This window comes from Rhinocladiella mackenziei (genome assembly GCF_000835555.1).
Source record: "Rhinocladiella mackenziei CBS 650.93 unplaced genomic scaffold supercont1.1, whole genome shotgun sequence".
Classification (NCBI taxonomy): Eukaryota; Fungi; Ascomycota; class Eurotiomycetes; order Chaetothyriales; family Herpotrichiellaceae; genus Rhinocladiella; species Rhinocladiella mackenziei.
This window is the reverse complement of record NW_013550604.1, coordinates 2,304,216-2,316,661: the sequence shown is the minus strand read 5'-3', so window position 1 is coordinate 2,316,661 and position 12,446 is coordinate 2,304,216. Positions and strand designations below refer to the sequence as shown.

General features: G+C 49.4%; 5 protein-coding genes across 5 annotated transcripts; 1 reads left to right on the top strand and 4 right to left on the bottom strand.

Annotated features, from left to right (window-relative positions):
• Window positions 1–993: 993 nt before the first annotated feature.
• Window positions 994–1,998, top strand: Z518_00814 (uncharacterized protein; the record flags this gene model as incomplete). Its single annotated transcript, XM_013421415.1, has 1 exon — window positions 994–1,998. One exon carries the CDS (start codon window positions 994–996, stop codon window positions 1,996–1,998), a length of 1,005 nt encoding a protein of 334 aa, XP_013276869.1.
• A 976-nt stretch (window positions 1,999–2,974) lies between these two features.
• Window positions 2,975–3,739, bottom strand: Z518_00813 (uncharacterized protein; the record flags this gene model as incomplete). Its single annotated transcript, XM_013421414.1, has 1 exon — window positions 2,975–3,739. The coding sequence occupies one exon, from the start codon at window positions 3,737–3,739 to the stop codon at window positions 2,975–2,977; it is 765 nt and encodes a 254-aa protein (XP_013276868.1).
• Window positions 3,740–5,079: 1,340 nt separating this feature from the next.
• Window positions 5,080–5,418, bottom strand: Z518_00812 (uncharacterized protein; the record flags this gene model as incomplete). The annotated part of the gene is made up of 1 exon (XM_013421413.1): window positions 5,080–5,418. The coding sequence occupies one exon, from the start codon at window positions 5,416–5,418 to the stop codon at window positions 5,080–5,082; it is 339 nt and encodes a 112-aa protein (XP_013276867.1).
• A 1,025-nt stretch (window positions 5,419–6,443) lies between these two features.
• Window positions 6,444–7,685, bottom strand: Z518_00811 (uncharacterized protein; the record flags this gene model as incomplete). Its single annotated transcript, XM_013421412.1, has 2 exons — window positions 6,444–7,076; window positions 7,125–7,685. 2 exons carry the CDS (start codon window positions 7,683–7,685, stop codon window positions 6,444–6,446), a joined length of 1,194 nt encoding a protein of 397 aa, XP_013276866.1.
• A 373-nt stretch (window positions 7,686–8,058) lies between these two features.
• Window positions 8,059–9,025, bottom strand: Z518_00810 (uncharacterized protein; the record flags this gene model as incomplete). Its single annotated transcript, XM_013421411.1, has 2 exons — window positions 8,059–8,590; window positions 8,637–9,025. 2 exons carry the CDS (start codon window positions 9,023–9,025, stop codon window positions 8,059–8,061), a joined length of 921 nt encoding a protein of 306 aa, XP_013276865.1.
• Window positions 9,026–12,446: the final 3,421 nt, after the last annotated feature.

Below are 12,446 nucleotides of genomic sequence, written 5' to 3'. Positions count from 1 at the left end.
CCATGGGTCCTAGACATTCCGTCCTCCACCTACGCTAAGTCGCTGCAACGTTTTCATCACACGTTATTCACCAAGTTCAAGGATTGCAAATGAACACGCAACGGCTTTGGTGGGTTCGAAGAAATGGAATAAGATTTAGGACCAACTTACGAAGTGCTGACTTTGAGGTGTCACACTCGTGAATGAGGTGATACGGATGGAAAGAAAGTCGGCAGAGCGGTTCAGCCTGGGCAGCCGTCGTGGCCACCACTCCTCTCCCTGTTCGTATCCCCACGAGAAAATCCAATGTCTTTGACACGTGATCGGCTGGTGTACCTCGAAGCTGGAGCTTGCTGCACATCTTCGCTCACCGGAGTCGACTGGTGGGCTTTTCGCGTAGCCTAGTCTGTTTCAGAAATATTTTCTGTGTCCACTCTCACGGCAAATGCACTGATGACAGAATCATTTATATTCAAAAAATATGAAAATGAGAGTAAACACCCTTGAGATGTGTGTCGTCAATCATGATTCGTAGAAAATCTCGATGATGCCGAACACAATCGGAGCCGCGGGGGGATCCTGAGGCTGAGGTTCAATAATAATATTATTCATCGCACGTTCCAAGGGTCTTCCCCGTATATAAGTCGAGGGTATTCGTTGGCACTTGGCCTTCCCTGCCTTACATGGGTATAGAGGTTAAATTCATCCGCTGAGGAAGGAGCTGCCGAGGTACCTCTCAACTCTCAATTGCGCAGCGAATACGACGACTTTCGCAATCCTCCATGTAATTAGAACTTGCGCTCATCCAAGGTAATCATTTCCCTCTCGGCTTACAGATAGCAATTCATCATAGATTTGTGTCCGTTATCAGCTTCGGTCGAACTCGACCAGCATTGTGGCAGCTAGTCGTTCATGATGCCATATGGAAAGCACTGCGACTCCCATTTTTGTTCCCTGTCTTCTCAAGAGCAGCACAATTCTCGTTCCTTTTTCACGATGATGCCTTCTGCGACAATGCCGTCGATGTCTTTCCTCGCCTCCTGGCGCACCGTCGCCCTTGTCTTTGCCCTGATCAACCTCAAAGCCCTTCCTTTAGCGTGGCACTTCCGACTCTTCTACCACATGTTCACCAACTGGTACACACAAGCCAGAGTCCCGAGCACAATCAAAGCCAACGCCGAGTCCAATAAGATGCACGCTCTCTTTGGCTCGGTATCGATATTCTCCCACTCCCCTTTCCTCGAGATAGACTACAACCTCCACAAGAGCAACAGTACATACTTCACGGACCTCGACGAAAGCCGTACGGCACTGATGACCAAAGTCCTGATTCCAAGCCTGAAGCAGGGCGCCAAAAATTTGGAGAAAGAAGGCCATAAAGGACGGCTAGGTGTGGTCCTCGGCAGCGTCCACACATCGTTTCACCGCGAGATCAAACCTTACGAACGCTACGAGGTCCGTTCACGCGTGCTTGGCTGGGACAAGAAATGGATAGTGATTGGGAGCTGGTTCATACGGCCTGCTCAAAGTGAAAGGGGGAAAGAGGTCGTGCTCGCGTCCGCGCTGAGCAAGTACGTCGTGAAAAAGGGCCGCTTCACCGTGTCCCCTGAGCGCTGCTTCATGACCGCAGGTTGGCTACCGCCCAAGCCGGAAAATTGCAACTCAGGAGCCGGCCAGACACGAGAGAGTTCCGAAGATTCAGAAACACAGCTCCAACTCCCGCCCCATTCAGGCTCAGGCGTCTCATCTGAACCATCTCCGATTCCGACGCCCGAAGGCCTCCCCGCTCCTGTCCGAGAACAAGCGTCCCAGACAATGCCGCTTGAGCCTCTACTGCCGCTGGCCGTGCGCGACAAGGTTGCCGAATGGGACTGGCATCGCATCGAGATGGAGCGCATCCGCGGCCTGCGCATTGCAGACAATTGGCTCGCGCTGGACAAGGAGTTGCTGGACGAATATGCACGTGGCGAGCGACCACCCGAATTTGGCTGCGATAGCATTCGCTGTGGCGATTTGTGACACGATACCCAAGGTGGCGTGACTTTTCAGAAAACTTCCTAGGGATCCGAAGGCGGGCGTATGATAGAACGCGACACGGGACACGAGACATCGGTGTCTGCAGGCCGAAACGAGCCGAAGCGAGGCGTTCGGGGATCAGATCCAGATCTGTGTGGCGACAATTCACAATCAATCAGACTACCTATACAGCGTTGAGAACTACTGATTCGCCTGCCTTTTTCGGATGCGCCGAGTTCCTAGAAGCAATTACAACGAAGAAGAGCGAGGGTTTTACGTGCTCGAGCGAAATGTGCTAGCACGTCCGCTCCCACGAGATCTGTAGAAGAAAATGAGAAATGAGAAGCCTCTCTGAGTGTATCTGTTATACTGAAGAACAGGTCGTGTATTTACATTCCAGCTTGGTATATTGTGATATAATTTTACTATACACATCTCCTATGTTCTTGTCTTCCGCTCTGTCTATCCATCAGTCATAAACTGAATCCATTTGGCCTTTTCCTGCGCCATTTTATTCCATTTTTCAGAAAACACATTCCAAATACTAAGCCCCACCATCGTTGTCGTGACGCCATAAACACCGTACCATGCCATCGATTAGGCCGTTGATGACTTTGAAACTCAGAGTTTGGTGCCGAAAAGGGAGGAAGACAGGAATGAGATGATGGATATCATTTTAGGGGGAGTATCGAGGTCGATGTGTCGGTTGATGTTGTACAATTTTTCTAGATCGTGAACGTGGGCGCAGGCGTGCTCGTCTCGCCTGAAGGTCGCCAGGGATTCGAATGTAGCGGGTTTCTATTGGTGAAGGAGGTTTGAAGAGGCGTGAGGTAGAATTAGGACAAGATGGCTGCCGCCGCGATCGGTAGTTCTCGCATTTTATCATGGTCGGTCCAGACAGGAATCGAGTTGAGTCGAGGGAATTCGTAGATGATAACTCTTCCACTTTGCTGCGTATATATCGGGACCGATTGTTTTACTATTCTTCCTCTTCCTTCTTCTCCGCTTTCTTCTTGCCATTCCCGTTATGCTTCTTATGTCTGGCCTCGCGCTCCTTGATACGCTGTTCCTCCGCCGCGACCATTTCCTTCCACAAATCATCGCCACCACCGCCGGTTCCCTGACTAGCGACAACCTTCTCAACTGACTTCTCGAGCATACGTTTATGTTCTGGGTCCGTGGGATCGATGTATCGGACCTTCTCCCAGCGGCCCGTTTGGTTCCGTGAGTCGGCGATTTCAAATGCAGCTGTCGCAACCAGCACACCAACGGTCAGGAATTGAGCGTACACTCTGGCCTGAACGATTTTTTGAGGTCCGGTCAGATATTTGTTCCGGTTGACCATTGCGAAAGCGGCGGCCATACTCGCGACCCAACTTCCTGCGACAATCTTATATCGTTCTTTGCGGCCAAAATCCATCGCACGTTCTGTCCATGTCTTGCCAGCTTTTTCTGCCTCAAGTTTCTCTGCCTCTCGTTGGCGGTATTGCATTTCTAGTGGGTTTGACTCGGCTTCATATTTGCGGGAGTAGTGGTCCGCGTTGACAATGCCAAAGAAGGTACCGGAGCTGGTCACGAGGAAGGCTTTCAGTGGGAGAGTGAGGTTTCTGAAGAACTGATATCGACGATGAGCGGCAACGACGCCCAATGTGCCAACTGCAAGACCGCCGATTGTACCAATAACGCCACCCTTGAGAGTGGCATTGTAGTGTTCACGTTCTTGTTCCTTGGTGAGAACCTTCATGTCGAGGTAGGGCGGTAATGATGTGGGAAACTTGGGGGTATTTCGATTTCAGAGCGAGAGTGTGTCGTGTATTGGAGATGGGCGTATTGTTCGGTGGGAAGGATGCTTGAGAGTGAAGTTTTCGTGTCAAGAAAATGTGGCGGAGGCGACAGTCGGGGATCGAATGGTTGCTGGTCTGCTTGTGTGAATAAGCTCTGCGTATATAAACAGCTCCAAGTGGAGGACGAGAAACTCGGTCTCAGTTTGGAAGCAATGGGTGAGCGAGTACCCGCTTACTGGTTTGGGAAAGTTGATATTAGAAGTGCTCGAGTGGAGGGAATGAAATCAGTTTATTATCTAAAACGTGGAACGGCAAAAAAAGCTGTGAATTTGTTCACCATGACATCAGCCTGCGACTCGTGCCCGTGGTATCTCCGCTGGCCCATGACAACAACAAAAAGAGGAACCGTAACTCGCTGTACGAATCAACGCCGCTTTCATGGGTATCATTTTCCCTCTCAATGTGGCCAAGGAGCTTCTCCGCGAATTGTGCCTGAATAATCACGCAGAAGTCAAGGAGAGCAAGCGGACTCGTTTAACCAGCAGCGGGTACAGCCCATCTCTTTGTGGCAATCATACTAATAATTCAGCCTTCTTTTACCGATTGTTGGGGCCTAACGGTTCAGGGTCGTAGTCAATGTCCCTGTCCGGAATGCACCGAACAAGCTTGACTGGGTAGTCAGGGCCACAGGATGGCATGGGAACTGGAAGCACGGAAGAGATGACCGAGAAAACGTTCTCCCGCGGTGCCCGCTATCAGAAACGACGAAAAAGAAGAGGATGATGATGAGCTGATTTACTGTAGCATCTCCACGGAAAAGAAACCCTCCGGCCAAGCCCTAGGCTCCTTCTATTTCCTATGGGGGAAAAAATACAGCGAAGGTTAGTTAGTTTTCAGTGGACGATGGCGTGACCCTTGAAGTACTTCTGGTCGCCGATCAACTCAACACCGAAGGAACTCTTAGTCCCCTAAAGACTCAAGTTCGACCGCAGTTTGAGGTCGCAAACCGCCCCTCTTCGCAAAAGTCTTCGCGATGGCAATACCTTCGGCGATCGCCGGATGAGCGCCACCGTCTAGAGTCGACGAATATGTGCCTGTCCCGGTGGAAATACCCTTGATACAGGCTCACCTAGAAGCCCATTTTCGAGCAAGTATTCGATGGGGTAGGCGTCCATTTGGTAAAGAAGAACAAAGATCAGGGCATTGGGAACAAAGAAAAGCGTATTCGCGCTCATAGTATTGTTATCTGCACCCTTTGTTGCGATTCTCTCGTATCTTGACAAGGCACCGATAATTCCTCCTAACCCCATTCCCCCAAGAGCTCATCACACGTGAATGTGGTAGCTCCTTTTACCAATGCCACCATCTCCAATTTCCCTTCCTCGTTGTCAAGGTGGTAAACCCAGTCGGCTGGGCAGGATCGCACTTCCATGATAGTGTTTGCAGGTTGAAGCAATCTCTCTTGTCCATTTCCGTCCTCGGGGATGAGATTGTACACGACTTCGTCTGCTCCTGTAGCTTCTGTTTGACTATCCACTCCTTTCGGCCGGAGGACAATGAAGATGCTGTGTGAGTCGAATTGGTTCGGATTGAGTATATTTCCGACAGAACTGGAGCTTGACCGAGACAACAGTGTCATGTTCACTATGATGGGATTTGTAGTATTGGAGCAAAGGATGCTCTTGCCCCCCGCATCGAGAATGAAGACTTCCTGGCCAATTTTGATTCTTTCGGCAGAGGATGCAGGTGTTGGTGAACTATGCAATTGGAGCAACATTGACGGAGTCAATTTGGCAAAAGGAGCTGAAGACGACGGCACAGCTGAAGCCGAAGCATCTACCGTACCCTGTATCCTCCCAAGACTCTTTTCTTGTTGACTGTGACGGCATGGACTGGAGGGGCACGGTCGTACACAACACGGGTGTTGGCGGTTTTGGGCTCTGAACTGCTGGCTGGAACATGGAAACTCTCGTCAACTCATTCATGAGCGCGTCTTTTGGTATGTTCGGGATAGCATATCGATTGATCTCATGATTTTGCTCACTGGTGTGATTGGTGGTCGCATGTTGTTTGATGCCATGACTTTGTCTTCCTGCATCGATGACCGCTCTATCGGCTCTAACTTCTCTTTCGAAAGCTGCGACTCGCTTTTGCCTAGTGGAGTGTGGCGGGGGGAGGAGAGAGAGTAGGACCGCTCTGTGTCTGCGATGACGTTTACACGAAGGTCTTGAAGGCTTGCCGCGGTACTGTTGATTGACTCACTTCGCTGAAGAAATCCCTAGATTCACAACAACTTGATCTCGCAACAGACAGCAAATCAGTGGACGAACCAAAAGAGGCAGGTTATCAAGGAGACTAGTTGTGTACGAATGTAAGGTTGCGATGCCTGAGCCAGCGCCAGTGACATGAGAAAGCGTGCAAAAGGACATGATATCAAAGAGATATTTAGAAAATTTATTGTTCTGTGCGTTGTGCATCAATCACTCCCGTGAGGCGGGAAACTTGGATATGCGGCTGGTGTCGTCTCTCAATCTGATCATCCGGTCCCTCCCTTCTCATTCAACTTACTCAATTGATGAACGCTGAAAGGATACCTTTTCTTTGGTTCGATCGGCTCCCTCCCGTTCTATTGATACAATTTATGTCAAAGGGTAAGATGTCGTCCTAGCGTCTGACGATTGCTGAAACCTCGGGCACAATGGTATAACTTGTGGCCCCCGGTAGCAATCTCGCTCGGTTGCTTTGTTTTTGACCCGGTGCAACATTAGGTCTTGCCTTTGGTACCACGGCTGCCTGCAAAGTGTCATCTCGTCTCTTGGTTGGATCATATGTTGCTCTGGCCCAAGTCTTCTTGGTGTAGTCGTCACTTCTCTGCAGGATTGGTCTCGACCATTCTTCCATGAGTTTGGTGGCTTGCCGTTTGATCGACGGTTCAGGTCTCTTAGACTTCCGATAGAACAAAATGACTTTGCCAATACCGGACGAGATCAAGGTCTCCTTGTTCATGGGTAGCTTTGCGAGTGCCGCGAAGAGTTCTCGTTGAATGTTGTACGCAGGAAGACTACCGTCGGTCAGGGGCTCCAAGAAGAATCGAACTGCTTCCAGTAGATTTGTTTCGGGATCGAGTATAGATTGAACATAAGTGTTGCGGTTGAGCAGGCTCACAACTTCGGGGAGCATTTTCAGTTTTTGGGATGCCGGAAGACCTTGTCGAACCAATTCTCCATCAGTCTCGGCTGCTGCAATCATTCGATTTCGCATCTCTTCGATTTCTTGGTCTGCAGCTTGTTCCAGATCCTGAATGCATCAGAAAACATCGCTTGTCCTCGAATGTCAGCAACTTACAATCTCGCCTTTCCTGATCCTCTTGGCAGAGGACTTCTTGACCGCAGCGTCCATCGCTCGATCCAGCGCTCTCCTCCGGCGCTCTTCTGGTGTCAAATCTTCGTCGTTGACCTCTATCCGCACGGGTCTTGCTCTCTTTTCACCATCTGCACCTTTTGGTCTCCGACCTCTCTTGCCATCTATCTCCTCGCCTCCAGAAAAGCCGTCATCACTGTCACGTCTTCGCTGATTCTTCTTGGCCTTTTCTCTTGTTCTCTCTTTCTTCTTCTTAGGCACCGATTCTTCACCATCAGTTCTCTTTCGCTTCTTGACTCTGATGGCCTTGTTGAGTGTGTCAAAGTCGGGTGCTACTTGCACGGCTGTAGGATCGAAATCCGCAAACTGCGCTTCATCGACTTCGGAGAGAAGCGATTCATCATCCGAGTCGTCCGCATCGGCTCGAGTTTCTCTTGAAGGATCATCAAATTCGTCGTCCAAATCATCGAGCCTGTCTTCATTATCAGATGGTCGATCTAGACCCTCTGCTTCGACTGGGGGTTGTTCGTCGCCGTGGTCGATCATCGTGAATTTATCCAGTAATGAAGAGGATGGGAGGGAGAAAACTGAGAGGATAGAAGGCCAGAAGAATGAACGAAAAGCACTGCAATAATAAAGCAAAAATGGGCGGTGGGCAAAGAAGGTGAAGAGGAGTGAAGTTTGACCGGGAGTTGATGCCAAGAATGAAGGAACGAGTCAGTGGCTCACGTGATATCAAAACTCATGATTCGGAGCACGATTTGCGGAGAGCGCAAGTCACAATAAACAGTGTCTCTGGATCAGATCAATGGCGAATCATCAATATATACCGCTCGTCCGATAAAATAATTGTAATCTGGGCCTTTCCGTCCATAAAGTTCAAAACATTTCCAACGCATGCGACGATCTCCTCCAACATTCACTGAACCAACTTCGCACTGATGCAAGTGTTACATTGATATCCTGTCGACGTGCCATTTTTCAACCAACAATTGGCATTGTCAGATGTATTGCTCTGCGCCATCTGGTAATTCCAAGTGACGCCCTTGCAGCTTTGCATGTTTCCACCCTCGGTATCTTGGCCCCAGCGCTCCACAAAATAGATCGCATTCGAGCAAGCATACAGACAATCTGTGATGCTGTAGGCGAATAAAGCCGTGAAGTCCGCGACCACTAGCGAAGTGTCCGTATCATCTTGCAAACTGCTTGACATGTCGACACCGCAGAATAGGTCGAACGAGGTGTCGTATTGGACCTCAATCCTTGAGTTGTCATCCGTACATCCAGGGTTCTCTAGTGTGCCTACATAATAGGGTTCTGGAGCGACATAGTTTTGTAATGAGGAAGGGAGGGGAAGGGCAGAGGTAGAAGTATCCGATGACGACGAGTTGGACGTCGTTCCAGTGGCAGAACTGCCATCCGCTGTGATCGTTACGGTTGCGACAGGCGCACTCAAGAGGTCAGCCTTGTGTAGGAATGATTCATGTCTCGTCTTACCTTGACGAATCCGAATCATTATTGGACATTGCACCAGCAACACCACCACCCACTGCTCCGCCAACTATAATTGCCGTTACTGTTGCAACGAGAAGTCCGAATGCAAGTGGTGACAGACCCCAAGGATTTGGTTTAGGTGATTTGGACACAGGTCCATCTCCTGGCGGCGGTACATATCCATTCTGATATTGATATGGGTGCTGGGTAGAGCCAGAATTTGGTTGCTGGTATGTCTCCAGTGGTGGTTGTGTCATCTCTGGTGCCACTTCAGGATACGATTGATTCGAGTCAGCGACAGGAAATTTGTCCGACATTCCGCTTGAAGGTTGAGTAGGTAGAAGTAGTTGATCTGAGGCCCCTTTTGATGAAGTGGCACTGGGTCGCGACATTTTCAGCACGGCGTTCTCTCAACCTGATCGTAATTGGTGTTTATTATCGTTTCCGCTAAGATCGTCACCAAAAAGATCTCGTAGTCATACGATGGTCATGGACGCGGAATGCCGACTTTGTGGGACCGGCTATGAACAAAATAAACAAGATGGTAGAAATCGGTGACAGATTGAAAGAGGCACGATTTACCTTCTTGTGGCTTGTGTCTCTTGCACCACTCGTTCCAGTTCCAAAATGGAGGGAATCTCTCGGGGCCGGGGACAAGGTTTGGGCCGATTTCTGACCAAAATCTCAAGAGCACGGGGGCCATGTTGAATGTCATGGAGTGCCCAGACGGTAAGAGTGAATACTCAAGCTTTAAGGCAACCTATTCAGGTTACATCAGCAAGGCGCTTCCGTGCCAAATGGTTTGATTGTTTCCGTTTCAAATGGGTATAGATTTTTGAGTTTGGGGCCATTTTGTGCTGGTTAAGACTTGTAACGTCTCGGAAAATATCGCATAGCCTGTTGGCCAGCTTGGCAACTTGCGCCCTTCCCTCTTTTCGTCTTGCTCTCTCTTAGATAGAAGAACAACAACACATTCCTTCTCTAGACTCCACAGTCTATCATAGCCATGCTGAATTTCCAATGTCATATCGACTGCTCCGGGTGGCGACGTTCCGATGTTCAAGCAAAGGGGCCCCAATTCGCGACGGATAGGGGAATGGTGAAAACTCGTGCAACACTCTACACGAGCGTATAATTTCAAGGGTCGTGCTTGTCGAGATTTGGGGCACCCCATATGTGGAGATTTCCCAACAATCCTTGCCATCTACCATGGACCAAATAATGTTTTCAATCGTAAAAGTACACTGTCGAACAAACTCGAATTTGCCTATGAGTAGCGGTGGAATAATATTCATACCAACAACGGCGCCCGTTGACATTGAAAAGGGAAAATCTTGACCAATTCAATATTTCGAGCTGATTGGTTGGCGTTGGCAAGAAGCCATGGCCTCCTTTTCTCGGTTGGAGGAGGATCGAGTCCAGCCCCCGCGAAATTACTTTGAATTGTCACCCCGACCCCCAGCTGAAAATGCTCTATTGGAGAAAACTCGTTGTGACTTGTTTTCAAGCAATCACATCCCAATAGTGATGGTTTGAAATGAATCATCGTCACCGACGAGGAGCAATTCTGTAATCCTGAGGTTTGCTCTCGGATAATCCCAGTTAACGAGAAGACAAAAGAAAGAGGCCGCTCAGGAGACTGGGTGAAAACGCCGAGTCATAAGTCTTTGGTGTCGAACGATGTTATGACAAAGCAGCTGGCCTTTTGTCTTTGGGCGAAAGCATCTATTCTCATTTGTCTCGCGGCCCGAGACGCCATCAGTTTCAGCACCCCAGTCATATTTTTGGTTCGTACGGGTGGGATGATCCATATGTTGGGAGCTAGCAAAATCGCTCCTAGCCCACACACCACGTTTGTAGACAGGGCGATGACGAATTGAGGAGCCCATTTCCCAGGGTAATACAGAGATGAGGTGGCGATCTGTAAGGCACTTTGTTTAGCCTAATCTTCTTGTTGACCGATACCTTTATCTCCAAGCGAAGGAACGTATATGACGTACCTGAGCCGCGTTCCCAGATGCATTGACATTGGCAACGGCACATGCGCGCTTGACTCGAGGCCGAATCATTGTTTTCTGCGTCCAAGTAAGGACGACGGCATTGGTGCTATGCCCACCCAGCAATCATGAGAATCATGGCGAAATATCGAGCCCCAGGATGCCCGCGTTCAGGCAGCAAGAATGAATCCAACAATTGCTGGTGCAGATGGCTAGATGATGTGAAAAGAGGAAGTTTCTCGTCCGATCAGCCGACTAGTTGTTGCTCGTGGCGGCCACAATTGCCGCCGCATAAGGAGGGACGGTATGGAACAAGGACTTGATTAGAGAGTTTCCCGGCGTCTCTTACACAGCAGGCAAAAAGTTGTGCAAAGAGACGACTGATAGTGCAAAGAAGGTGAACGCAAAGACATAGACACGCCAGTCCCGAATGGCCATCCTCAAGTCATGTTTTCAATTGCTGTTATCCTCGTCAACCCGACCAGCATCAACGATCAATCGCCACTCGGTAACTGCACGCTCATTGGGGAAGAGCTAGCGAGTGTTTGAAGGGAAGTCGGACAGGAAGAGAGGAGAGGAAAGTCGACGCCACCATCGTAACTGTGTCGAGGTTATGAACATCCATCTCTAGTCTTTGAGGCCCACCGCTCCAGCGAGACCGGTGGTGACGCCGGCAGCTATGAGACCGGCGACAGCATTGCCCACCAAAGAGGCCGATAACAACACAGCACTTTGGAGACCTAGCTCAGATCTAGTGTACCAAGATGAGATCAGGAACAGTGCACCAACGCAAAAAGGGGGCCTCCAGAAACCCAAGAAGGAATCGTGTCACGCAAAGCGCCCTGGCGCCTGATTCACAGCATCAGTGAAAGCAGATACGGTATTCCACGCCATTATTGCAGACCGAAAGGTTCATTGCAGGCCGTCTTTTGACCTAAATTATGTTGGATAGCACTTCGCATCAAAACATATCCGACGTGAAAAATTCAACACAGCAATGGAATAGTGCGATGAGTCCAAGCCCAATGCTCCACTGGCCGTGGCTGTGATTGTAAAACTTCGAGGCTGAGGAATTTCAAGGTTAGGGAAGAGAATTTCGAGGCATCCGAAGATGCTTAGTGGCAGACTGAGATGGTAGACAGACTCATACACAGGGTGACAGTTCTCCCTTTGGACAACCGAATGGCCCGAACCGAGACAGTATACATACAAAGGGGACATTCACAGAAAGCTCCCAAAAAAATTTTACTGCAGGAGATTTTCATAACATAGAGCGCAGCCCTGGACTGATCAGTATTTGGCCGAAAATCCCCTTTGGGCAAATGATTAGCTTTGGTACACCAGATGATGTTGCCAATGTATGATTCTTCGTCCAGGCGATGGACATTGTTGGGATTAGACTTTCAAAAAAAGTGTTGAGAAGAGGCCGTGTGCTCCATACACACGTCCAGAACTCAAGGATCAAGGTATTAGCGGTCGTGAAAACCTTCCAAAGTAGAATGGATCCTGGTATGTTCTCCGGAAATAAAATTTCCGTGCTTGAATTTGTGCGATCTGACTCGAAAGGGTGCCGTGAGAGTCTGAGGCATGAGTGTCCACTGCTGGGAGTAAATGCTATCACGTGTATTTGATCCGCCGCTCGATCTGCATCTGAGTCGTCAACGGAGAAAACTCTCGAAGATTGATTTTCGATCGTCCATATGGCGACATTGTAGGATCATTTCAGCTCTGCTCAACTCTCAGCCCACTCGAGTTTGTTCCAAAGATTCTGCCGGAAAATTGCGAATTTTGTCGCTTTCAGTCTTTTGCGTTTCAT